Source organism: Pongo abelii, chromosome 20 (genome assembly GCF_028885655.2).
Source record: "Pongo abelii isolate AG06213 chromosome 20, NHGRI_mPonAbe1-v2.0_pri, whole genome shotgun sequence".
Taxonomy (NCBI): domain Eukaryota; kingdom Metazoa; phylum Chordata; class Mammalia; order Primates; family Hominidae; genus Pongo; species Pongo abelii.
In genome coordinates this window covers 41,094,140-41,121,629 of record NC_072005.2, presented here as the reverse complement: position 1 = coordinate 41,121,629, position 27,490 = coordinate 41,094,140, and the positions used below count along the sequence as shown (strand labels likewise).

General features: G+C 49.9%; 1 protein-coding gene and 1 pseudogene across 4 annotated transcripts in view; one reads left to right on the top strand and one right to left on the bottom strand.

Moving 5' to 3' along the window:
- Positions 1–4,092: 4,092 nt before the first annotated feature.
- On the top strand, positions 4,093–5,982 carry LOC100437848 (thymidylate synthase-like; annotated as a pseudogene).
- Positions 5,983–10,543: 4,561 nt separating this feature from the next.
- Positions 10,544–27,490, bottom strand: part of UPK1A (uroplakin 1A) — a 20,814-nt gene continuing 3,867 nt past the window's right edge. The window contains exons 2-9 of one of the 4 annotated variants that reach the window (XM_063720045.1): positions 23,805–24,054; positions 23,234–23,321; positions 21,500–21,700; positions 15,755–15,829; positions 15,516–15,623; positions 13,037–13,216; positions 11,165–11,248; positions 10,544–11,085 (exon numbers count right to left, since the gene is read on the bottom strand). In XM_063720045.1, the coding sequence (XP_063576115.1) occupies positions 11,041–11,085; positions 11,165–11,248; positions 13,037–13,216; positions 15,516–15,623; positions 15,755–15,829; positions 21,500–21,700; positions 23,234–23,320 (780 nt within the window). In that variant the 5' untranslated portion in view covers position 23,321; positions 23,805–24,054 and the 3' untranslated portion in view covers positions 10,544–11,040. Of the gene's footprint in view, positions 11,086–11,164; positions 11,249–13,036; positions 13,217–15,515; positions 15,624–15,754; positions 15,830–21,499; positions 21,701–23,233; positions 25,215–27,490 lie in introns of those variants that run through there. The other 3 variants (XM_024237312.3, XM_063720044.1, XM_054540155.2) reach the window with 3 other exon arrangements.

Here is a 27,490-nt window from a genome sequence, read left to right as displayed (position 1 = left end):
GCACGATCTCAGCTCACCACAACCTCTGCCTCCCGGGTTCAAGCAATGCTCCCGCCTCAGCCTCCCAAGTAGCTGAGATTACAGGCACACACCACCACGCCCGGCTAATTTTTGTATTTTTAGTAGAGATGGGGTTTCACCATGTTGGTTAGGCTGGTCTCGAACTCCTGACCTCGTGATCCGCCCGCCTCGGCCTCTCAAAATTCTGGGATTACAGGCATGAGCCACCATGCCTGGCCGCACCAAGCATTTTCAAGTGTGACTTTTTTTTTCTTTTTTTTTTTTTTGAGATGGAGTCTCGCTCTGTCGCCCAGGCTGGAGTGCAGTGGTGCGATCTTGGATCACTGCAATCTCCACCTCTTGGGTTCGAGCAATTCTCCTGCCTTAGCCTCCCAAGCAGCTGGGACTACAGGTGCCCACCACCACACCTAGCTAATTTTTTTTTTTTTTTTTTTTTAAGATGGAGTCTTGCTCTGCTACCCAGGCTGGAGTGCGGTGGCGCCTCCCGGGTTCACGCCATTCTCTCACTTCAGCCTCCTGAGTAGCTGGGACTACATACAGGCACTCACCACCACACCCAGCTAATTTTTTTTTTTTTTTTTTTTGTATTTTTAGTAGAGACGGGGTTTCACTGTGTTAGCCAAGATGGTCTCAACCTCCTGACCTCGTGATCCGCCCGACTCGACCTCCCAAAGTGCTGGGATTATAGGCGTGAGCCACCGCGCCCAGCCTAATTTTTATAAATGCATATATGAGGGTCCCTTTGGTGAGTGTTGAGGATGGGTAGTGCCCCAAACACTTGACATTGAGGTTCACTGGAGACGATTGCAGCCTCAGCAGGAAGTTTATTTCTGCATTTGGTTCTGATTATACAGGATCAAGAATATTCCTGATTCATAATTAGAAAGTCCACCGTTTCCCGAGCTCTTAGAATAGGAGGCTGGGTGTGGTGGTGCATGCCTACAATCCTAGTGCTTTGAGAGGCCGAGGCAGAAAGATCGTTTGAGGCCAGGAGTTCAAGACCATCTAGGGCAACGTAGTGAGACCTTGTTGCTTCTACAAATAATAAAAAATAGCCAGCTGTGGTGCCACATGCCTATGGTTTCAGCTACTTGGGAGGCTGAGGCAGGAGGATCACTTGAGTCTGGGAGGTTGAGGCTGCAGTAAGCTGTGATTGCACCACTGCACTCTAGCCTGGGCAACAGAGTGAGACACTGTCTCAAAAAAACAAAGAAAGAAAGAAAAAAGAACAGGGCCCTATGCTATGAGATAGGGACTGTTACAACTCTCATTTTATAGAGGGGCACATTGAGGCTCAGTGTGGTGGGCCTTTTGAGAAGTCAGTGCTGTCTCTGCTTCTCTCAGAGAATTCCAATCACCATCAACTAAGTTACCATCAACTTGCTGGTGAGGACATCTGACTTTCTTTTCTTTTTTTTTTTTTTTGAGAAAGAGTCTCATTCTGTGGCCTGGGCTGGAGTGCAATGGCGCGATCTTGGCCCACTGCAGCCTCTGCCTCCCAGGTTCAAGTGATTCTCCTGCCTCAGCCTCCCGGGTAGCTGGGATTACAGGCACCCGCCACCACGCCTGGCTAATTTTTGTATTTTTTAGTAGAGATGGGGTTTCACCATGTTGGTCAGGCTGGTCTCAAACTCCTGACCTCAAGTGATCCGCCTACCTCAGCCTCCCAAAGTGCTGAGATTACAGGCTTGAGTCACCGTGCCTGGCTGAGGACACCTGACTTTATGAGCAGATGAGGATGGAATCCCCCGTTTCCTTGACATGTTTACAAGCTGTTCCAATATGTGTCTAGGGTGGGGCGAGAAGCTTTCCAGGGCCTGCTGAAAAGCCAGTTAGGGAAGTCAACCTGGAGGGGCTCTTGTGTGGGAAAATCCAGTGTGTATATCCCATATAAGTGGCGTTTTAAAAATTCTGGTTTGAGGCCAGGTGCAGTGGCTCGCACCTGAAATCTCAGCCCTTTGGGAGGCCAAGGAGGGCAGACCACCTGTGGTCAGGAGTTCAAGACCAGTCTGGCCAACATGGTGAAACCCCGCCTCTACAAAAATACAAAAATTAGTCGGGTGCCTGTAATCCCAGCTACTCAGGAGGTTGAGGTGGGAGAATCGCTTGAACCTGGGTGGCGGAGTTTGCAGTGAGCTGAGATCACCCCATTGCACTCCAGCCTGGGCAACAGAATGAGGCTCCATCTCAAAATAAATAAATAAATAAGTAAATAGATAAAATTAAAATTTAAAAATATAAGAATTCCAGTTTGAAAAGTAAAGCCATATACTGTTCAGTATTTTAGAAATCCCTTTATTAATTTTTGTTATTGAAAAGTAATAGGGCTGGGTGTCGTGGCTCATGCCTGTAATCCCAGCACTTTGGGAGGCCAAGGCAGGTGGATCATTTGAGGTCAGGAGTTCAAGACCAGCCTGGCCAACATGGTGAAACCCTGTCTCTACTAGAAATACAAAAATTAGCCAGGCTGTAGTGGTGTGCGCCTGTAATCCCAGCTACTCGGGAGGCTGAGGCAGGAGAATCATTTGAGCCTTGTGGGATGCAGGTTGCGGTGGTGAGCCGAGATCGCACCACTGCACTCCAGTCTGGGCCACAGAGTGAGATCCTGTCTCAAAAAAAAGAAAAAGAAAAAGAAAAAGAAAAAGAAAAGAAAAGGAAAAGAAAAGAAAAGAAAAGAAAAAGTAATAGATGAGGCCAGGCGTGGTGGCTCATGCCTGTAATCCCAGCACTTTGGGAGCCTGAGGTGGAAGGATCGCTTGAGCCCAGGAGTTTAAGACTAGCCTGGGCAACACAGACATCATCTCTACAAAAAATAAAAAAAAAATTTAGCTGGACATAGTGGCAGACGCCTGTGGCCCCAGCTCCTCAGGAGGCTGAGGTAGGAGGACTGCCTGAGCCTGGGAGGTCAAGGCTGCAGTGAGCTGAGATCATGGCACTGCACCCCAGCCTGGGTGACAGGACATCCTGTCTCAAAAAAACTAAACTAAAATAAAACAAAGGAGTTCTTAATGGTAAATATGTAGATATAATTTTTATAAAAATGAGACCACTTTGGCACAATGTTTTGCTCCTTGCCTTATTAACTGAACAACAAACAGATCATGATGATCTGTAACAATAGTTCAAAACAAAACAAAACAAAACAAAACAAAACAAAAAACTGGGCCAGGAGCAGTGGCTCACGCCTGTAATCCCAGTACTTTGGGAAGCCAAAGTGGGTGGATCACGTGAGGTCAGGAGTTTGAGACCAGCCTGGCCAAAATGGTGAAACTCCGTCTCTACTAAAAATACAAAAATTAGCTGGGCGTGTCAGTGTGCACCTGTAATCCCAGCTACTCAGGAGGCTGAGGGAGGAGAATCGCTTGAACCTGGGAGGCAGAGGTTGCAGTGAACCAAGATTGTGCCATTCATTGCACTCCAGCCTGGGTGACAAGAGCGAAGCTCCATCTCAAAAAAATAAAAAAGTAAAGTGAATTCATATTCACCAAGTTGGAAAGATAACCACAATCTATGATTGGGTGAAGAAGCCAAGTTGTAAAGCAGGGATGTCCAATCTTTTTTTTTTTTTTTTTTTGAGATGGAGTCTCGCTCTGTCACCAAGGCTGGAGTACAGTGGTGCCATCTCGGCTCACTGCAAGCTCTGCCTCCCGGGTGCACGCCATTCTCCTGCCTCAGCCTCCCGAGTAGCTGGGACTACAGGTGCCCGCCAACACACCTGGCTAATTTTTTTGTATTTTTAGTAGAGACAGGATTTCACCATGTTAGCCAGGATGGTCTCGAACTCCTGACCTCGTGATCCACCTGCCTCGGCCTCCCAAAGGGGATGTCCAATCTTTTGGCTTCCCTGGGCCACATTAGAAGAAGAAGAATTATCTTCAGCCACACATAAAATACACTAACGATAGTGGATGAGCTAAAACAAATTGCAAAAAATCTCACAGTGTTTTAAGAAAGTTTATGAATTTGGGGCCGGGTGTGGTGGCTCACGCCTGTAATCTCAGCACTTTGGTAGGCCGAGGCGGGCAGATCACGAGGTCAGGAGTTTGAGACCAGCCTGGCTAACATGGTGAAACCCGGTCTCTAACCTTGTCTCCTCACTGCCTCTGTCCTGCCGCGCAGGAGCAGGATGCTGAGCCTTGTCTGCCCCACGGGGACCTGCAGTACCTGAGGCAAGTGGAGCACACCGTCTGCTGCTGCTGCAGGAAGGACGCCCCCAGGGCACCTGCTCCCCACCGCCGCTGTTTTCGTTTTCGTTAGGCAGGCAGGCAGGCAGTCCCACTGCAGCCTGAGAAGTGAGTTTCCTCTGCTGACAACCACAGTGTTTTGGAGGAGTTGCTGTCGTTTATCAAGGGATCCACACATGCTAAAGAACTGTCTTCCAAGGGAGTGAAAATGTGAGATGAGGCAGTGGAGCCCTTTTTGGACAACTTGGGATTCTCCACTGGGAAGAAGGGGACTTGGGCCCAGTTTATGGCTTCCAGTGGAGGCATTTTGGGCAGAATATGAAGATATGGATTCAGATTATTCAGATCAAGGAGTTGACCAATCGCAAAAAGTGATTGACATCATCAACAGAAGGCATAATCGCAGCACTCTGGGAGGCCGACGCAGGTGGATCACTTGAGGTCAGGAGTTTGAGACCAGCCTGGCCAACACGGGGAAACCTCATCTCTACTAAAAATACAAAAATTAGCCAGGGGCTGGGTGCGGTGGCTCATGCCGGTAATCCCAGCACTTTGGGAGGTCAAGGTGGGTGGATCCCCTGAGGTCAGGAGTTCAAGACCAGCCTGACCAACATGGAGAAACCCTGTCTATACTAAAAATACAAAATTAGCCGGGCATCGTGGTGCATGCCTGTAATCCCAGCTACTCGGGAGGGTGAGGCAGGAGAGTATCTTGAAACTGGGAGACAGAGGTTGCGGTGAGCCAAGATCTCGCCATTGCATTCTTGCCTGGGCGACAAGAGCGAAACTCTGTCTCAGAAAACAAAAACAAAAACAAAAAAACAGGCATGTTGGGAGCACCTGTAAATCCCAGCTATTTGGGAGGCTGAGGCAGGAGAATCGCTTGAACCTGGGAGGTGGAGGTTGCAGTGAGCCAAAATCATGCCACTGCGCTCCAGCCTGGGAGACAGCGAGACTCTGTCTCAAAAAAAAAAAAAAAAAAAAAAAAAAAAAGAAGAAAGGAAAAGAACAAACCAACACTGACCACAGACAAATCATCATCTGTGCTTGGAATCCAAAAATCTTCCTCTGATGACACTGCTTCCATGCCATGCCCCTCTGCCAGTTCTGTTTTTGTTTTTTTGTTTTTGTTTTTGTTTTTGTTTTTTTGAGACGGAGTTTCGTTCTTGTTGCCCAGGCTGGAGTGCAATGGTTCGATCTTGGCTCACTGCCACCTCCTCCCAGGTTCAAGCGATTCTCCTGCCTCAGTCTCCCAAGTAGCTGGGATTTCAGGTGCCCGCCACCACGCCCAGCTAATGTTTGTATTTTTAGTAGAGATGGGGTTTCACCATGTTGGCCAGGCTTGTCTCAAACTCCTGACCTCAGATGATCTGCCCACCTCAGCCTCCCAAAGTGCTGGGATTACAGGCGTGAGCCACCGTGCATGGCCTCCCCCTGCCAGTTCTTCGTGGTGAACGGTGAGCTGTCCTGCCAGCTGCACCAGAGGTCAGGAGACAGGGGCCTGGGTGCACCTTCAACATCACCAGCTACGCCCTGCTCACTTATGTGATCACGCACATCACGGACCTAAAGCCTGGTGACTTCGCACATACTTTGGGAGATGTGTATGTTTACCTGAGTCACATTGCAAAACTGAAAATTCAGCTTCAGAGAGAACCAAGACCTTTCCCAAAGCTCAAAATCCTTCAGAAAGTTGAGACAAGTGATGATTTCAAGCGGAAGACTTTCAGGTGGAAGAGTACAATCTGCCTCTATTAAAATGAAAATGACTATTTAGGGCACTTTTGTTTTATTTATTTATTGTTTTTCAGAAGGAGTCTCTCTCCATCACCCAGGCTGGAGTGCAGTGGCGCGATCTTGGCTCACTGGATTCAACTCAACTCCGCCTCCCGGGTTCAAGCGATTCTCCTGCCTCAGCCTCCCGAGTAGCTGGGACTACAGGCACATGCCACTATGCCCACCTAATTTTTTGTATTTTTAGTAGAGATGGGGTTTCATCATGTTAGCCAGGATGAGTCTCGATCTCCTGACCTCATGATCCAACCGTCTCAGCCTCCCAAAGTGCTGGGATTACAGGCGTGAGCCACTGTGTAGGGCGCTTTTAAAGGAGTTCGAAGGGTATTTTCAGTCTTTAGGGGTTGGGCTGGATGCTCAGGTGAAAGTTCTTTTTGCTCTAAAGGAAAAGGGAACTAGGTCAAAAATCTGTTGTTGACTTATTAGTTATTAACTTTTAAAGATATTAACTTTTAAGGGCGTCACCACAACTGTGCTAGCCCTTTCTGTAATAAAAGGCCTTGAGTTTGGTTAACTCACTGAGGGAGTATGAAAATACCGAGATTATGAGCAAAACTGAGGAGAATGAAATTGGTATGCTCTTAACAAAAACATGCACATGCATTTCAATCCCGTGTCTTTATGAAGAAGGTTGGTGAATTTCAAGAATTCTACAAGGTATTCTCTCAAATTTGAGAGAGTGGAATAACACCATCAATCATAATGTATAGTGTCGTTATGAATATTTAAATTTATATTAAGTTTATATATAATATAAATTTATATATATATATTTGTTTTTGAGATGGAGTCTCACTTTGTCGCCCAAGCTGAAGTACAGTGGCATGATCTCAGCTCACTGTGACTTCCCCTCCAGGTTCCAGCAATTCTCATGCCTCAGTCTCCTAGTAGCTGGGATTTCAGGCACCCGCCACCATGCCTGGCTAATTTTTTGTATTTTTAGTAGAGATGGGGTTTCACCATGTTGCCCAGGCTGTCTTAAACTCCTGACCTCAGGTGATCCACCTGTTTTGGCCTCCCAGAGTGCTGAGATTACAGGTGTGAGCCACCACACCCAGCTTAAAATTATATTTGTTTTATATATTGCTATAATAAAGAAGTGTTCTACCGGGCGCAGAACGGTTTTTGTATTTTTATAAAAAATACAGGCCGGGCGCGGTGGCTCACGCCTGTAATTCCAGTACTTTGGGAGGCCGAGACGGGCAGATCACGAGGTCAGGAGATCGAGACCATCCTGGCTAACACGGTGAAACCCCGTCTCTACTAAAACTACAAAAAATTATCCGGGTGTGATGGCGGGCGCCTGTAGTCCCAGCTACGCGGGAGGCTGAGGCGGAAGAATGGCGTGAACCTGGGAGGCGGAGCTTGCAGTGAGCCAAGATCGCGCCACTGCACTCCAGCCTGGGCGACAGAAGGAGACTCCGTCTCAAAAAAAAAAAAAAATTTTAGCAGGGCGTGATGGTGCGCGCCTGTAGTCCCAGCTACTCAGGAGGCTGAGACGGGAGGATTGCTTGAGCCCAGGAGGCGGAGGTTGCAGTGAGCCGGAATTGTGCCACTGAACTTCAGCCTGGTCAACAGAGCGAGACTCCGTCAAAAAAAAAAAAAAAAAAAAAAAAAAGTGTTCTGCAAAACAACAAAGTTTCTCTTCTATTCTTCTAAACATTATTATAAAAATATTAACTCAGTTTTTTAAGGAAGAAAAAGACTAAAGCTCCATTTGATCAACCCTACAGGAATAAGAGTAGTATATGGGCCAGGTGTGGTGGCTCACACCTGTAATCCTAGCATTCTGGGAGACTGAGGTGAGTGGATCACCTGAGGTCGGGAGTTCCAGACCAGCCTGGTCAACATGGCGAAGCCCTGTCTCTAGTAAAAATACAAAAATTAGCCGCGCATGGTGGTGGGTGCCTATAATCTTAGCTACTTGGAGCCTGAGGCAAGAGAATTGCTTGAACCCAGGGGGCGGAGGTTGCAGTGAGCCAAGATCGCACCACTTCACTCTAGCCTGGGCAAAAGAGTGAAACTCCATCTCAAAAAAAAAAAAGTACTGTATATAGTTTTCAATTTTTCCTACTGTGTATTTCTTAGTGCGTTTTCCATGTTAAAACGGAGTTCTTGTTCTTTTTATTTTTACCGCTATGTGGTATTGCAGAGGATGGATATAGCATAGCTGATTTACCCAGTGCCCTGCTGATGGCCATTTATTTACTAATGAACATCTTCATATGGGCTTTCCAGTTATTATGAGATCTTTTTATAATCAACTCACATACAGCCGTCTCCTTTAAAAAGTATTTATTATTATAATTATATATATATGTATATTTATTTATTTATTTGAAGCAAGTTCTTGCTCTGTTCCCCAGGCTGGAGTGTGGTGGTGTGATCACGGCTCACTGCAGCCTCGACCTCCTGTGCTCAGACAATCCTTCCATCTTAGCCTCCTAAGAAGCTAGGACCACAGGCACACACTACTATACCCAGATAATTTTTTTAATTTCTTTTTTTTTTTTTTTGAGACGGAGTCTGGCTCTATCACCCAGGCTGGAGTGCAGTGGTGCAATCTCGGCTCACTGCCACCTCTGCCTCCTGGGCTCAAGCCACCCTTCCATCTCAGCCTCCCCAGTATCTGGGACCACAGGCACGCATCACCACACCTGGCTAATTTTTGTATTTTTTGTAGAGACAGGGGTTTGCCACATTGCCCAGGCTGGTCTCGAGAGCTCAAGCGGTCCTCCCACCTCAGCCTCCCAAAGTGCTGGGATTACAGGCCTGAGCCACTGCGTCCTGCTTTTTAAAATTTTTTATAGAGACAAGGTCTTGCTATTTGCCCAGGCTGATCTTAAACTCTGGAGCTCAAGCGATCCTCCCACCTGGGCATCCCAAAGTGCTGGGATTACAGACATGAGCCACCGTGCTCAGCCTATTATTATTATTATTATTTAGAGATGGAATTTTGCTGTGTCGCCCAGGCTGGACTGCAGTGGCTACTCATAGGTGTGAACATAGCTTACTGTAACCTCGAACTCCAGGGCTCAAGCAATCCTCCCGCTAAGCCTTCCCGGTGGCTGGGACCAGGCACACAACAGCCACAGAGCATTTCAGTCCAAGGACATAACATGATTTACTCAACCCATCCCTTTGGTGATGGTTGTTGGGTAGTTTCTGATTTTTCACTCTAATAAATAATGACCTCTTTATCCATTACATATTTTTAAAAAATGAAATCTGAATTCAGCAATCAAAGACTATCTGCAGACCACTGGAGTAAATGGGAACCCCAAGAAACTATTTGATGGGGAAGGAAGCCCCCAGGCCCTCTTGGGAAGGCCTAGTCACTGCTTCAGGGAGAACAAAGAGTGATAATTCGGTTCTTTTTTTTTTTTTTTTTTTTTTTTTTTTTTTAGAGACGGAGTCTTGTTCTGTCTCCCAGGCTGGAGTGCAGTGGCGCAATCTCGGCTCACTGCAACCTCCACCTCCCGGGTTCAAGTGATTCTTGTGCCTCAGCCTCCCGAGTAGCTGGGTCTACAGGTGCACACCACCACGCCCAGGTACTTTTGTGTATTTTTAATAGAGATGGGGTTTCACCATTTTGGCCAAGCTGGTCTCAAATTCCTGGCCTCAAGCGATCTGCCCACCTCAGCAAGTGCTGGGATTACAGGTGTGAGCCACCGTGCCCAGCCATAATTCAATTCTTAATGGTTTGTTGTCATGGACCCCTTAGAGAACTTGCTGGAGGCTATATCCCTAGGAGAAGGATTTTTATCACCTATAAGTCTCAACAGCCCTGTATCTGGATTTCCCTTTGATAAACAACTCCCCTTCCAACACCGCCACTGCATGCATCCTTAGCAGGATTACCAAGCCAGGTGCCCTCCCTCTCCCCCACGATGGGCCTAGAACCTAAGCCAAGACAGTGAGATTCAACTCTGGACCTTGGCTACAGCCCTTGGGAGAAAGGCTCTTTCCCTCTGTTGCATTGCTTAGTTATAAAGACGTTAAGTCTGGAGTTGCCAGAGAAATCCTGTCAGGGAACGAAGCAGGTTTCCTGGAAACTTAGATTGAACACCTGGATCCAGACATGCCTGAAACCAGCCCCGTTGACTCAGTTACATGAGCTGATAAATTCCATTTTACACTTCAGTCAGTGACAGTTGGGTTTCCGCCACTTCCATCAGAATAGTTCTTTTTTTTTTTTTGGAGACAGAGCCTCGCTTTGTTGCTGAGGCTGGAGTGCAATGGTACGATCTCTGCTCACTGCAACCTCCACCTCCCGGGTTCAAGTGATTTTTCTGCCTCAGCCTCCAGAGTGGCTGGGATTACAGATGTGCGCCACCACACCCAGCTGATTTTTGCATTTTTGTAGAGATGGGGGGGGGGGTCTCACCATTTTGGCCAAGCTGGTCTCGAACTCCTGACCTCAGGTGATCTGCCCGCTTCAGCCTCCCAAAGTGCTGGGATTACAGGTGTGAGCCACTGCGCCTGGCCTAAAACAGTTCTTGTTCACTCTCCCTTGACCCAGAAAAAAAAACAACTCATTCATTCATTCATTCATTCTTTATTTATTTATTGACTATCTAGTATGTGCTTAGCCCCGTGCTGGGTGATGATGGGGACAGTAAAGTGACCGTGACAGAACTCTCATGGCAACAGAGGCTTCCAGAGCTCAAATGGCAATCACAAACTGTTCAGCAAGAATGGCGATGCCTGCCATGAAGGAGGAGGTCAGAGAGCTACAAGAGAGGTGTCTGTGAATGGGAGGTGGGATCATGGAGAGGTCCCTTGAAAGATAGGCAGGAACCAGCCCAGTGAAGTGAGGTCAAGGGCTAAGGATATGTGCACACAAGCCCTGGGGTTTCAGGTCACACCCGAGGCACAGTAGGGCTCAGGAACCTGGTAAAAGATCTTGGAAGTGGAAGGAGGTAAGGGCTAGGGAGGTTGCGAGGTGAGAGGTGAGGCAGCCATCCAGGCCCCAGCAGAGGAAGCAGGAGGAGGATGCGGAGGAATCCGGGGTGTGTATGTTGCCTTCCCCTCTTGTCCCTCAGAGCGTGGTGTAGAAATACATGGCTATCAGCATGACCAGGAGCTGGCGAGGAGGCAGCGAGATGAGGGCACTCCGCCCCTGACCCCCAGCCCACCCAGCCTGTGGGCTCCCCGCCTCTCACCGTCCACATCAGGATGGCAAACCCAAACCACGAGATACCCCACGTGTAGCTGTCGATGGCGTGGCCGATGTGCTCGAAGCAGCCCTGGGCAGGGGGATGGGGGAGGTTTGAGAAGACGCCCATGAGGGTAGCCGCTGAAGGTGAGAGTCACTGTGCGCCCTTGGGAAAGTCACCACCTTCCCTGAGCATTGGTTTTCTCACTTGTGCAATGGGGACCATGGCACTGTCCACCTCCTCGGGTGGTTTCGGGGCCCCAGGGAGCTGATGTTGAACCCAGGCCCTGCACAAGTAGGTGCCGCCCTGCTGATGGCTATGACAATCTGAGGGTGATTTTGCTCTTACAGGTGGCTTTTTTTTTTTTTTTTTTTGGAGACGTCTCGCAGTCTCCCTCTGTCACCCAGGCTACAGTGCAGTGGCGCGATCTTGGCTCATTGCAACCTTTGCCTCCCGCGTTCAAGCAATTCTCCTGCCTCAGCCTCCTGAGTAGCTGGGATTACAGGCGTGCACCACTACGCCCGGCTAATTTTTGTATTTTTAGTAGAGACGGGGTTTCACCATGTTGATCAGGCTGGTCTCGAACTCCTGATCTTGTGATCCGCCCATCTCGGTCTCCCAAAGTGCTGGGATTACAGGCATGAGCCACCGCACGCGCCCGGCCTTTTTTTTTTTTTTTTTTTTTTTTAAAGTCTCTTGCGTTTTTTAAAGTCTCTTGCCTAGGCTAGAGTGCAGTGGCACCATCACAGCTCACTGCAGCCTTGACCTCCTAGATTCAAACAATCCTCCTGCCTTAGCCTCCCCAGTAGCTGGGATTACAGGCACGCACCACCACGCCTGGCTAATTTTCTGTACTTTTTTGTAGAGACGGGGTCTTGATATGTTGCCCAGGCTGGTCTTGAGCTTCTGAGCTCAAGTGACCTTCCTGCCTTGGCCTCCCAAAGTACTGGGATTACAGGCGTGAGCCACCGTGCCTAGCTCTATTGTTTTGTTTGATGTTTTGTTTTGTTTGAGATGGAGTTTCGCTCTGTCACCCAGGCTGGGGTGCAGTGGCGCAATCTCGGCTCACTGCAACCTTCACCTCTAGGGTTCAAGTGATTCTCCTACCTCAGCCTCCCAAGTAGCTGGGATTACAGGCATGTGCTACTGCTCTGGGCTAATTTTTGCATTTTTAGTAGAGATGGGGTTTCGCCATGTTGGTCAGGCTGGTCTCAAACTCTTGACCTCAAGTGATCCGCCCTCCTCGGCCTCCCAAAGTGCTGAGATTACAGGCGTGAGCCATCGCGCCCGGCCCTATTATTGCTCTTATTCTCGGACAACCTGAGTAAAGTTGCAGGTGCCAAGTCTGATTCAGACAGACCCTGGGTGCATCCTGCTGACTTGAGAGAGAGTTGGGGGAGCACTAGAAAATCAGAGAGGGGGCCCAGCGTGGTGGCTCATGCCTGTAATCTGAGCACTTTGGGAGGCTGAGGCGGGTGGATCACTTGAGCTCAGGAGTTTGAGACCAGCCTGGCCAACATGGTCAAATCCCATCTCTACTAAAAATACAAAAACTAGCCAAGAGGGTGGTGCGCGCCTGTAATCCCAGCTGCTCTGGAAGCTGAGGTGGGAGAATTCCTTGAACCCGGGAGGCAGACGCTGCAGTGAGCTGAGATTGTGCCACTGTACTCCAGCGTGGGTGACAGAGCGGGACTTGGTCTTGAAAAAAAAAAAAAAGAAAGAAAAAGAAAACAAGAAAATCAGAGAGGGGAAGAGGAGAGCGGAAAAGCTAGATGGACAGACACAGGGAGGGAGAAAAAGAGAGAATCAGAGAGGGAGCAGGGACCAGAGGAAGACAGACAGATGGATAGACAGATGTAGCAGGGCAGAGGGCCACACCTTGGTGAACAGGTAGTCCATGTGCCCCAGGCGGCAGCCCTCCTCGTTGAGGGGGATGAAGTTTCCTGTCCGGCGACAGCACAGTGGGGGCCAGGGGAAGACCACCTCCGGAGTGGCCGCCCGGAAGGCTGACGTGAAGTTCACCCAGTCCATGGGACCAGACGTGCCACAGCATTCTTGCTGGAGAGAAAAGCAGGGGGTCAGGCAGGCTCGGGCTCAGAGAGGACAGTCGCTTGCCTGAGGTCACACAGCAAGGAGGGGCAGGATTGGCGTTTGACACAGCTGGGCCCAACTTCCCCATGTCCTCGGCCTCCAAGAGAGTGTGTCTGGTGGGTGTCTGTGTGTGTGAGCACGGAGCAGACGATATTTGTCCCAGGACCAGGAGGCTGATGTGGGATTTGGATTAAACCCGCACCTCTGACTTATTTTAAAATATTTTTGCAGGGCACGGTGTCTCACGTCTGTAAACCCAGCTCTTTGGGAGGCCGAGGTGGATGGATCACCTGAGGGTCAGGAGTTCGAGACCAACCTGACCAACATGATGAAACCCTGTCTCTACTAAAAATACAAAATTTGCCGGGTGTGGTGGTGGGCACCTGTAATCCCAGCTACTTGAGAGGCTGGGGCATGAGAATTGCTTGAATCCGGGAGGTGGCGATTGCAGTGAGCCAAGATCGTGCCACTGCACTCCAGCCTGGGAATCAAGAATGAAACTCCGTCTCAAAAAATAAAATAAAATAAAATATTTTTTATCAACAACTATGCTGATAAAATAACACAAAAAGAGCAGATTTCTGGCTTTTCCTGGCCTTGGTAAGGAATCCAGGTGTTTAATTTGTGGCTCCTGAATGAGGAAAACATAGGCTTGGGCACCCTTCAAACATGGGTTCAAATCCTGGCTAGCTAGAGGACTTGGGCCACATTGATGCCTCAGTTTTCCTTCAGTCCTCAATTTCTCCCTCTTTTTTTTTTTTTTTTTTTTTTTTGAGACGGAGTCTCCCTCTGTCATCCAGGCTGGAGTACAGTGGTGCCATCTTGGCTCACTGCAACCTACCCCTCCTGAGTTCAAGCGATTCTCCTGCCTCAGCCTCCCAAGTAGCTGGAATCACAGGCGCACATCACTACACCTGACTAATTTTTGTATTCTTTGTAGAGACAGGGTTTCACCATGTTGGCCAGGATGGTCTTGAACCCCTGAACTCAAGTGATCTGCCCGCCTTTGCCTCCCAAAGTGTTGGGATTATAGGTTTGAGCCACTGCGCCCAGCCAATCTCTTCCTCTTCCAGTGCAATATCATGTTGGATTTGATGAAGACTGTATCTCTTCAAACCTGGAAGTCTGAGTTTGAATCCTTCCAGTTCTGCAACTACCAGGTGTGTGACCTCAGGCAAGATATTCAACCTCTTGCTTTGGTCTCCTCATCACTAAAAGGCTGATCTCCCTTATGGGGTGGTTGTGAGGATTAAAAAACTTTAAAAGTGCTTTGAAAGGCTGGGCGCAGTGGCTCAAGCCTGTAATCCCAGCACTTTGGGAGGCTGAGGCGGGCGGATCATGAGGTCAGGAGATCGAGACCATCCTGGCTAACACGGTGAAACCCCATCTCTACTAAAAATACAAAAAATTAGCCGGGTGCGGTGGCAGGCGCCTGTAGTCCCAGCTATTCGGGAGACTGAGGTAGGAGAATGGCGTGAACCCGGGAGGCGGAGCTTTCAGGGAGCCGAGATCGCGCCACTGCACTCTAGCCTGGGCGACAGAGCAAGACTCCGTCTCAAAAAAAAAAAAAAGATAAAAAGGAAAAAAAAAAGTGCTTTGAGGCCAGGCACTCGTGGCTCATGCCTGTAATCTCAGCACTTTGAGAGGTGGAGGTGGGAGAATCGCTCCAATCCTGAGCCTAGGAGTTCGAGACCAGCCTGGGCAATAGAGCAAGACCCCCATCTCCACAAAAAATAATTTAAAAAGCTTAGCCGGGTGTGGTGGGGCACACCTGTATTCCCAGCTACTCGGGAGGCTGAGGCGGGAGGATCACTTGAGCCCAGGAGTTGGAGGCTGCAGTGAGCTATGATCACTCCAGCCTGGGCAACAGAGCAAGACTCCATCTCAAAATATAAAAATAAAAGTCCTTTGAACAGTGTGAGACCCAGCTCAGTGAATGGTGCTGTTACTATCATTGTTATTATCAACATTTCTGTTGAGGTAGTATGTGTAGGCTAAGTGCAGGGAGGTCAGGAGCTAGGCTGCCGGGTTCCAATCCCAGCTCCCACCACTTACCGACTGCGTGGCCTCGGGCAAGGGACTTTCACTTTCTGGGCCCCTTTACTCATCTGCAGAACGGTGATGACCGCAGCCCTGCTCTCCTAGAGATCTCATGAGCGGATGTCTTTAAGGCACTCACTCCTCTACAAGCTGGCACATCGGGAGCTCTATCGGCCTCTGTGGACGGAGCCCCGGGCCCTCCCAGCCCCCGGTCCACCCCGCCCACCTCAATCATGACGCGGTCCCAGAGGCGGGTCAGCTCCTGGCCCTGGTCGGTGTCCGCGCTGTAGAAGGTCAGCATCTGCTTGGTGATCAGGGATGGGTTGGACACCATCTGCGGAGAACAGGGAAGAACAAGGGCCGGCAGTGCTGGGTGGGGAGAGAGGACGACCTCCGTCGCGCCGCGCCGGGACCCTCGCGCCTCCCATGCAGGTCAGGCCCCTCCCCAGGCCTCGCCGGGCTCACGTAGTCACGGTGGGTGTAGGACGTGATGCAGGAGGCGCACTCGAAGATGTAGACGATGAGCATGAGCACCAGGTACTGGGGAGACAGAGGGGGGACGGCCCGTCGGGCAGAGCTCGTGAAGCCACACCCCATCAGGGACTCATCATTGTGGAAATGCAAGTTTTTAAAAAGTTTGGGGCAGTGTGACTAGCAGCACCTATGATATGTGGTGGGTGTTCAGGTGTTCGCTGTATTGTCTTCCAACTTTTCTGTATTTTGAAATATTTAATTTAATTTATTTTTGAGACAGGCGAGGGGTGGTGGCTCACTCCTATAATCCCAGCACTTTGGGAGGCCGAGGGGGCGATCACCTGAGGTCAGGAGTTCGAGACCAGCCTGGCCAACATGGTGAAACCCCTTCTCTACTAAAAATACAAAAATTAGGGCTGGGCATTGGTGGCTCACGTCTGTAATCCCAGCACTTTGGGAGACTGAGGTGGGTGGATCACTTGAGGTCAAGAGTTTGAGACCAGCTGGGCCAACATGGCAAAACCCCGTCTGTACTAAAAATACAAAAATTAGCCAGACATGGTGGCACGGGCGTGTAGTTCCAGCTACTTGGGAGACTGAGACAGGAGAATTGCCTGAACCTGGGAGGTGGAGGTTGCAGGGAGCTGAGATTGTGCCACTGCGCTCTAGCCTGGCGACGCTTGTCATCCCAGCTACTTGGGAGGCTAAGGAAGGAGAATCGCTTGAACTTGGGAGGTGGAGGTTGCAGTGAGCTGAGATCATGCCACTGCACACCAGCCTGGGTGACAGAGCGAGACTCCGTCTCAAAAAAAAAAAAAATTATTATTTTTGAGATACGATCTCACTCTGTCGCCCAGGCTGGTGTGCAGTGGCAGGATCATAGCTCATTGCAGCCTCTGCCTCCCAGGTTCAGGCAATCCTCTTGCCTCAGCCTTCTGAGTATCTGGGACTATAGGAACATGCCACCATGTCTGGCTAATTTTTACATTTTTTGTAGAGATAGGGTCTTGCTATGTTGCCCAGGCTGGTCTCAAAGTCCTGAGCTCAAATGATCCTCCTTCCTCAGCCTCCCAAAGTGCTGGGATTATAGGAGTGAGCCACTGCACCCAGCCAGAAATATTTTATAATAAAATGTCAAGGGAAAATGAAATTTAAAAAGTAACATATTTGCCAAAGTTATGTATTGACTTAGAATCAGTAAATAAATGTTAACTATAAAAACAGAAAAATATCTGGGATAAATAGATGACAGCAAAAAAAAAAAAAAAAAAAAAAGCTAAAGAAAAGAAAATTAAAAAGAAAGACATTCGGGGCCAGGCACAGTGGCTCACCCTTATAATCCCAGCACTTTGGGAGGCCAAGGCAGGTGGATCACTCAAGGTCGGGAGTTCAAGACCAGCCTGACCAAGATGGAGAAACCCCATCTCTACTAAAAATACAAAATTAGCCAGGTGTGGTGGCGCATGCCCGTAATCCCAGCTACTCAGGAGGCTGAAGCATGAGAATTGCTTGAATCTGTGGGGCGGAGGTTGCAGTGAGCCGAGATCACACCATTGCACTCCAGCCCAGGCAACAAGAGTGAAACTCTGTCTCAAAAAATAATAATATGAATAAATAAATAAAGACATTCTCTGCCAGATGCAGTGGCTCATGCCTGTAATCCCAGCACTTTGGGAAGCTGAGGTGGGAGGATTGCTCGAACCCTGGAGTTCAAGATCAGCCTGGGCAACACAGTGAGACCCCATCTCTACAAAAAATAAAAATAAAAAAATTAGTTAAGCATGGTTACTATTAGTGGTAGTGTTAGTCCTAGCTACTTGGGAGGCTGAGGTTGGAGGATTGTTTGAGCCCAGTAGTTGGAGGCCTCAGCGAGCTATGATCGCACCACTGCATTCCTGCCTGGGTGACAGAGCAAAACCCTGTCTCTTAAAACAAAACAAACAAGGGTGGGTGCAGTGGCTCACGACTGTAATCCCAACACTTTGGGAGGTTGTGACGAGTGGATCACGTGAGGTCAGGAGTCCAAGACCAGCCTGACCAATATGATGAAACCCCATCTACTAAAAATGCAAAAATACAAAAATTAGCTGGGCATGGTGATGGGTGCCTGTAATCCCAGCTACTCGGGAGGCTGAGATAGGAGAATAGCTTGAACCCAGGAGGTGGAGGTCGCAATGAGCCCAGATCATGCCATTGCACTCCAGCCTGGGCAACAGAGTGAGACCCTGTCTCTTAAAATAAAACAAACAAACAAACAAACAAACATGAAACGATGTTCTCAGATAATCAGAGACATTTGACACAGACTGGGTATTGGAAGATATAAAAGAACTTGGGTGAATTTGGTGGGTTGTGCCAATGGCACGGAGGGCAGGAGAAAAAAAAAAAGCTTCTCAGTTGATGTTTAATGCAAATTATTTTCTTGTCCTCACCTGGCACCTTCATCTATAAAGCAACAGGAGGTTGCGTGTGGATGTGTGAACTCCGCTGCTAGGAGACGGATGACATTGCACAACCGCCTGACTGCTTTAAAACAATGTGCTTATCACTCAGAGAAATGTGTGCTCCAGTATTTACAGGTAAGTGACTTGGCATCTAGAGCGTGCTTCAAAATACCCAGAAGAAAAAGTGTGAGAGAAGGGGGATAGAGGAGACAATGTCGGGCAGTCTGCAGCTGATGTTGTTGAAATCAGGTGAGAGGTATGCAAGGCTCAAATACCGCGGACTCTACTTTAGTCTACGTTAGAAATTTCCTGTAAGAAATTTGCGGGCCCGGCACGGTGGCTCACGCCTGTAATCTCAGCACTTTGGGAGGCCGAGGCGGGCAGATCAGGAGATCAGGAGATCAGAGCATCCTGGCTAACATGGCGAAACCCCATCTCTACTAAAAATACAAAAAAAAAAAAAAAAAAAAAAATTAGCCGGGCGTGGTGGCGGGCGCCTGTAGTCCAAGCTACTCGGGAGGCTGAGGCAGGAGAATGGCGTGAACCCAGGAGGCGGAGCTTGCAGTGAGCCGAGATCGCGCCACTGCACTCCAGCCTGGGCAACTAAGCAAGACTCCGTCTCAAAAAAAAAAAGAAATTTGGGGAAAAAATGTCTTAGTTAATGACAAACTAATGGGGAAGCAGACACAATTTTTTTTTTTTTTTTGAGACGGAGTCTTGCTCTGTCGCCCAGGCTGGAGTGCAGTGGCACGATCTCGGCTCACTGCAAGCTCCGCCTCCCGGGTTCACGCCATTCTCCTGGCTCAGCCTCCCGAGTAGCTGGGACTACAGGCGCCCGCCACCACGCCTGGTTAATTTTTTGTTTTTTAGTAAACACAGGGTTTCACCGTGTTAGCCAGGAAGGTCTCGATCTCCTGACCTTGGGTTCCACCTGCCTCAGCCTCCCAAAGTGCTGGGATTACAGCCGTGAGCCACCGTGCCCGGCCCAGACACAATTTTTAAAACTAGTTGGGTGAATTTTTAGGGCTTTGGTTAAATGCCAGATAATTAAATACAGGATAAGAAAATAAGAGGGCAGGTGTGGTGGCTCATGCCTGTAATTCCAACACTTTGGGAGGGTGAGGTGGGAGGCTCACTTGAGGCCAGGAGTTGGAGACCAGCCTGGGCAACATAGTGAGACTCCATCTCTACAAAAAATACAAAAATTAGCTGCACATGGTGATGCACACTTGTAGTCCCAGCTCATTGGGAGGCTGAGGTGGGAGGATCATTTGAAACGAAGAGTTTGAGGTGGCAATGAGCTATGATTGTGCCACTGCACTCCAAACTGGGCAACAGAGTGAGACCCTGTCTAGAAAAACAAAGAAAGGAAGGAAGGAAGGAAGGAAGGGAGGGAGGGACGGAGGGAAAGAAGGAAGGGAAGGAAGTCCATGGCTCCATCGTACCCAGGATAAAGCCAAAGTCCACAATACCTGTCTGTCTAGAAAAACGAAGGAAGGAAGGAGGGAGGTGGGGAGGGGAAAAGAGGTGAGGGGAGGGGAAAGGAGGGGAGGGGAGGGGAGGGGAGGGGAGGGGACGGAAGGAGTCCATGGCTCCATCTTACTCAGGATAAAGCCAAAGTCCGCAACACCTGCCTTCCCTCCTGCTTCTTTCCCATCCCCACTCCTCACTGTTCTCCTCCCCACCTGTCTGCCTCATGGCCTCTCACCCCCCAACCTCCTCCTCACTCAGCTCCAGCTGCTTTGGACTCCTGGCCTGCTCTGGCCTCAGAGCCTTTGCCATTGCTGCCACCTCCACCTGGAAGGCTCTTCCTCCAGTTACACACCTGCCTCACTCCCAGTGCCTCTAGGTCTTTGCTTTCCCTGGCAGTGAGGTCTTCCCTCACCCTCCTCGGCTCCTGACCTCCCCTCCTGTTCACTGTCTTCCTCCTCTGAGCACCACTTTCCTGGGTCAAGGGCTTTTATGTTTCGCTCAGCACAGAGCCCCAGTGCCCAGCGTAGGGCTCAGCACGTAGCTCCTGCTCATGAGCATTTGTTCATCAAATGAGTGGCTGCTCCTGGGAATCTGAAAAACCCTCGGCTGTCGAGGAAGCACAGTGCTGTCTCTGTGTCATTGGGGCCTGAATTGGAATCCCTGCTCTCCTGGTCACCTGGGAGAGGCTGTTAGCCTCTTTGAGCCTCAGTTTCCTCATCTGGTAAATGGGTTGAAAAGCACTAGCTGTGAAGGGCTTCTGGGAAGATTGAGGAAGCTCATTTTCTTTCCTTTTTTTTGAGATGGAGTCTCGCTCTGTCATCCAGGCTGGAATGCAGTGGTGTGATCTTGGCTCACTGCAACCTCTGTCTCCCGGGTTCTAGTGATTCTTCTGCCCCAGCCTCCTGAGTAGCGGAGATTACAGGTGCCTGCCAACACGCGTGGCTAATTTTTATTTTATTTTTATTTTTTTTTAGAGATGGGATTTTGCCATGTTGGCCAGTCTGGTCTTGGACTCCCGACCTCAAGTGATCTGTCCGCCTCGGCCTCCCAAAGTGCTGGGATTACAGGCATGAGCCACTGCACCTGGCCACGAAGCTCATTTTCTAAACTGCTTACCCTAGTGTCAGGTGCATGAGAGACACTTGGCAAGTGTGGGCTATTGTTGTGGGCAGAGATTAAGAGCACAGGCTCAAGAGCCGATCTGCTCAGGTTGAAACTGGCTCTGCCATGGTCTCAATATGTGACCCTGGAAAGTGACTTCACTTCTCTGAGCCTCAGTTTCAATCGCCATCAAATAGGGTCATGATGATGATGATATCTCTTGGTGGACTATGAGGAATAAATGAACTAATCCAGTAAACCATTTAGAACAGCTCGTGGCATGTAGTAAACCATTATTAAATGGTAGCTGTGCTATTATTGGCAGAGTTCATGAGCATGGACTCTGGAAAGCAGCTAGCAGGGGTTCAAATTCTAGCCCTGCACTAGGTGTGGGTGGAGGGGCTCAAGCCTGTAATCCCAGCATTTTGGGAGGCCGAGGCAGGAGAATCATTTGAGCCAGGAGTTTGAGACCAGCCTGGGCAACATAGTGAGACCCCCATCTTTACCAAAAAAAAAAGAAAAAAGAAAAAATCCCGGCTCTGCTACTCAAGCCTGGGTTATTGGGCTGTGGGAAGACTGAATGAGATGATGCCTGGGATCCCTGAGTGTGACACCGTGGGGAACTCACACTAGTGGCTGGGGCGGCACCTGCTACTATGACTCAGTGATGCTGAACTCCGTTTTCAGTGTCCCCATCGCCCCACCCCCGGGGCCTCACCGTGAGGACCATGGACCGGCGGCGGCAGAGTGTGGCGCTTACACCAAAACTGGCTACCACGAAGAAGGAGAAGCTGCAGAAGATGGCAATCCAGGCACCAGCGAAGACGTCATCCTTGCCTGAGACTCCCATCAGTGGGTATACGCGGTACTGGTCGGCTGTCACCCATATGGTCTCGGCAAACAGGGCCAGGCCTGACAGCTGGACAGAGCGGTGGGTTAGGAAGGTCCGCTCGGAGCCAGCAGCCCTGGCACCAGGCATCTCCACGAGCAAGTTCCTTCCCCATTCGGAGCGTCCACTGCCCTCTCAGTAAAGTGGGCAAAGACCTCGCCCTCCATGAGCAGCGATGAGGGTTAGCAGAGGCCAGGAGAGAAGAGACGGCCCCACGCCCCAGCTGCCAGTTGCTTCAGGGATGAAAGGGGATGCCACATGGAAAGGCTGGAGCAGTGGACTGGCACAGAGGAGATGGTTGGTCCACCTGCCCTCCCTTGATGGTGCTGTTATTCCCCGAGGAGGGGAACATGGCCGTGGCCATAAAAATTACAAATGGGCCAGGCAAGGTGGCTCACACCTGCAGTCTCGGCACTGTGGGAGGCCGAGGCGGGAGGATTGCTTGAGCCCAGGAGTTTGAGACTAGCCTGGGCAATAGTGAGACCCCGTCTCTACAAAAAATAAAAAAATCAGCCAGATGTGGTGATGTGCACCTGTAGTCCCAGCTACTCCAGAGGCTAAGGCAGGAGGATCAGTTGAGCCCAGGAGTTGGAGGCTGCAGTGAGCTAGGATCACACCGCTGCCCTGCAGCCTGGTCAACAAAGCGAGACCCTGTCTCTAAAACAAACACAAGGCCAGTTGCCGTGGCTCACACCTGTAATCCCAACACTTTGGGAGGCTGAGGTGGGCAGATCACCTCAGGTCAGGAGTTCAAGACCAGCCTGGCCAACATGGTGAAACCCCATCTCTACTAAAAATACAAAAAGTAGCTGGGTGTGGTGCACGTGCCTGTAATCCCAGCTGCTCGGGAGGCTGAGGCAGGAGAATTGCTGGAGCCCGGGAGGTGGAGGATGCAGTGAGCCGAGATCTCGCCACTGCACTTCAGCCTGGGTGACAGAGCGAGACTCCGTCTGAAAAAAAAAAAAAAAAAATTAGCCAGGTGTGGTGGTGTGCGCCTGTAATCCCAGCTATTCTGGAGGCTGAGGCAGGAGAATCACTTGAGCCCGGGAGTCGGAGGTTGCAGTTAGCTGAGATCAGCCACTGCACTCCAGTCTGGGCGACAGAGTGAGACTCCATCTCAAAAAAACAAAAACAAAAACAAAACAAAACAAAAAACACAAAACCAAAACCCAACGTTAATTGAAAGACACTGTTGTTTTTCCTTCTTGTGGCCTCCTGTGCACCAGGCGGTCACTTTATAGCCATAGTGATGCTGATGGTGATAGCTAGCATTGGTTGGGCACTTTCTCTGAGCTGAGGGCCATGCATGGATTAATCCACATGACAACAGCCCACACAATGAGGACACAATCTATAGATGAGGAAAGAAGGCACAGAGAGCGACAGTCCCTTGCTAAGGTCACAGAGCTGGGGAGAGGCAGAGCCGGGATTTAAGCCTAGGCTGTGCTGACCACTGAGTCTGCCCGAGAGACAGTTCTGGACCCTCATCCCCCACCCTGAGCTCAGGACTGCCCCCTCCCCACCACACAACCACTTGGCTCCCAGCACTGGAGCGAGTCTCACCAGAATAATGATGTTGCCCACAACTAGCAGGCCCACCACAACTGGAGATCCCTTCTCGGCCTCCGCTGCTGCCGCAGACGCCATCATCCTGGGACACATGAGCAGGGATGAGGCCAGGAGCATGAAGGGCCAGCTGGACCCCCCATTTCTGAGCCACACCCCAGTGCGAGGGGTTGCTCCAGCTCTCTGCGGGGCCCAGGCTGGTACTGATGTGCCCACAGCCCTGGTGGGAGGCATTTTGCAGAAGAGGACACCCGGGCTCCCGTGGGGCAGTCACTGGCCCGAACTTGGCACTGCCCCTCCCTGAGCCTCAGACCCCCCATGCTGCACCCAGACTCCCAGGGCCCCCTCCTCACCTCTGTCTGCAGCCTCTCTGGCCAGCCCCACCCACCGTGGCTCCCTATGTACGCCCAGGCCCCTCCTTGGGCTGGTCTCCCAGGAAGGAGGGAGGGTGTGTGTGTGTTTTGGGGCACAGCAGGGGGGTGGACAAGAGGCCGAGCCGGCAGACCAGGCTGGGTGAACAGCTTTGATGGGCTCCCTGCCACCCCCATGATTTATAGACCTGAAATACCAGATTGTGTAGGACCCATGGCCTCTGGGTCCCAGGCTCTGTTGGTGGTGAAGTTGGAGGTGGAGGCGTGCGCCACCTGGTGTCTCTCTTGCTAGGACATGGCCTTCCTGGGAGTAGGAGCAAGATCCAAATCAGGGTGGGGCGTGGTAGCCCAGGCCTGTAATCCCAGCACTTTGGGAAACTGAGGTAGGCGGATCGCTTGAGCTCAGTAGTTTGAGACCACACTGGGTGACATAGTGAAACCCCATTTCTACAAAAAATACAAAAATAATTAGCTAGGCTCATGCCTGTGGTCCCAGCTACTTGGGAGGCTGAGGTGGGAGGATGGCTGAACCTGGGGGACAGAGGTTGCAGTGAGCCAAGATCGTGCCATTGCACTCCAGCTTGAGTGACAGAGCCAGGCCCTGTCTCCAAAAACAAACAAAAAATCCACTTTGGACCCACATATGGGTCCTGAATCCCAAAAGTGTCTCTCCTGCTGTGTGACCTTGGGCAGGTGGCTGCTCCTCTGTGATGCCGGGAGCCCGTGGGGAGGCCCAGGCAGGGACCCCTGCTGAGGCCAGGGCTGGACCAAGGCAGAGCAGTGGGGAGATGAGGGGACAGGTGGAAGGGGTGCTCAGGAGGCTGACTACATGGGCAGTGGGCTGAGGGAAAGGATGACACCCAGGATAGGTGTGTGAGGGGAGTCTGAGATAAGTGCAAAGATGGGGGAGAAGAACGTGCTAGAAAATGAGAGGGGGCACACCGGGCTTGGTTGAAGAAAAGTCCCCGTCGCCCCCCAACGCATGCATGGACCAAGCAGACATTTATTTCTTCAGGCTGCAGAATGAGAAACCTAGGTTCAAATCCCGGTTCTGCCTCTTCTGGGCAGCGCAACTTGGCTTGTGGATTTGCCGATCTGCGAAATGGTTATCATCAGACCACTTCCCTGGTGGAGGTGGGGACTGAGCCAGCGCGTGTCCCCAGGGGCCACCGATGCTGCCCACGAGGCCACGGTCTCTCTGATGTCACCCCCTCGAGGCGCAGGGCTGGCTCCACATGCAAAAATGGTGGCCCGGGTCCCCCGACACCGTCCCCAGAACCTCTCAACCCCAAGGCTAGGCCGTTTATTGCCTCTGCTGTGGGAGCAGTGGCTCCCCACTGTGGTGCCTGCGAATTTGGCAAATGACACTGAAAATTCCATCGTCAAGGCACTGGTTTGGTAATAAGATACTTGAGATGTTTTCCGATTAAAATGGTTAATTTGGTTTTAGTCAACCCACTTTAGATTTTAAAATAGTTTTTTTGGCTGGGCGCGGTGGCTCACGCCTGTAATCCCAGCACTTTGGGAGGCCAAGGTGGGGGATCACCTGAGGTCAGGCTGACCGACATGGTGAAACCCTATCTCTACTAAAAATACAAAATTAGTCAGTCGTGGTGGCAGGTGCCTGTAATCCCAGCTACTCAGGAGGCTGAGGCAGGAGCTAATCGCTTGAACCTGGAAGGAAGAGGTTGCAGTGAGCTGAGGTCGTGCCATTGCACTCCAGCCTGGGTGACGGAGTGAGACTCTGTCTCCACAACAACAACAAAAATCTGAAAAGTGTTTATTCAAGAAAAGCAGCTGAATCTTAATAAGAGCAGTGAACTTTATGACTTTTTTAAAATTTATTTTTACTTTTGTTTTCTTGAGACAGAGTCTCACTGTCGCCCAGGCTGGAATGCAGTGGCACGATCTCAGTTCACTGCAACCTCCGCCTCCCAGGTTCAAGCAATTCTCCTGCCTCAGCCTCCCGAGTAGCTGGGATTACAGGCGCCCACCACCACGCCCGGCTAATTTTTGTACTTCGTGACATTTTTAATTGGCCTAGTTCCATTCCCCCACTCCAGCTCCGTGGTAGCCTTGAATATTAACTGCCAGCATTCTCAGTGGAAACTAGCAGCCTGGCATACACCAAACGGGGCAGAAGAGGATGAAACTCCTTAAAAGCCTCACTCCCAGAAAGTCAGAATTATTTGATTTGTCTTGTGGTTCCCTGGAAGCCCCTACTTGCAATGTTGTCTGTATTTGACCTAACTTAGAGCTCATACATCGTCAAAATTATTTCCCCAGGGGCATTTGTGAAACACAATTGCATGCAATTGTTTAACTAGGCAGCTGCCTAAGCAATGAATAACAGTTGAGGCCAACAATAGGCTAATGAAAAAGTTTAAAAGATAAAGCTGGGGAATGAGAAGGCTTTGAAAAACTCCAAAATATTCTTGGAAATCTAGAAGGTCACATGCATGCATAGGGTTGTGTGCATGCCCAGGAGTATATGCAGGCTCAAGAAAGACCAGAGATGAGAACCCAGTCTTCTTACATTGGGCTGACCTTGAGGATGTGTGCCTTCCTGGGAGAAGTAGTGGTGAAGGCAGAGTAGTCAATTGCCTGGCTGAATGTCAAAAGCATGGCCCACCATGCCTCAGCAAAGGCTAGGAGATTATTGATTCTTGGAGGCTAAGGAAATCTTTGTCCAATCATTAGTGGAACACATGCTAAAGAATACTGTCTTTTTTTTTGAGACGGAGTGTTGGCCAGGCTAGTCTTGAACTCTTGACCTCAAGTGAACCTCCCACTTTGGCCTCCCAAAGTGCTGGGATTACAGGTGTGAGCCACCATGCCTGGCCTAAAAGCAGAAATTTAAAAAGAACTAAACAGAAATTTGGGACTTGAAAAGTATAGTAACTAAAATGAAAAAATTAAAATGGGCCGGGCGTGGTGGCTCATGCCTGTAATCCCAGCACTTTGGGAGGCCGAGGTGGACAGATCACGAGGTCAGGAGATCGAGGCCATCCTGGCTAACATGGTGAAACCCTGTCTCTACTAAAAATACACAAAATTAATCAGGCATGGTGGCATGCACCTGTAGTACCAGCTACTCGGGAGGCTGAGGCAGGAGAGTCACTTGAACTTGGGAAGTGGAGGTTGCGGTGAGCCGAGATCGCGCCACTGCACTCCAGCTTGGGCGACAGAGCGAGACTCCGTCTCAAAAAAAAAAAAAGAAAGAAAAAATTCAATAGAGGAATAGAGGGTTCAACAACAGATCTGAGCAGAAGAAAAGATCGGTGAATGTAAGTATAGATCAGTTGAGATGATCAAGTCTAAGGAACAGAAAGAAAAAAGCATGAAGATAAGTGAACAGAACTTCAGAGACTTGTGAGACATCATCAAATAATGAGAGTCCCAGAAGGAGAGGACAAAAAGGAAAGGGTAAAAAAGAATATATGAAGAAAGAATGGCTGAAAACTCCCAAAATTTGATGAAAAAAACCATCAATCTATAGAGCCAAGAAGCTCAACAATCTTCAAATAGGATAAACTCAAAGATATCCATCACCAGACATATCATAATCAAATTATTGAAAGATAAAAAGAGAACCTTGAAAGCAGCAACTGAGAAGTGACCCATCACGTATAGTTAATCATCAATAAGATTAACAGCTGGGCTGGGTTCGGTGGTTCATGCCTGTAATCCCAGCACCTTGGGAGGCTGAAGCGGGAGGATCACTTGAGCCCAGGAGTTGGAGATCAGCCTGGGCAATATGGGCAAACTCCATCTCTACAAAAGAATACAAAAATTAGCTGGGTGTGGTGGCATATGCCTGTAGTCTCACCTACTCGAGAAGCTGGGGTGGGAGGATCTCTTGAGCCTGGGAGTTCAAGGCTGC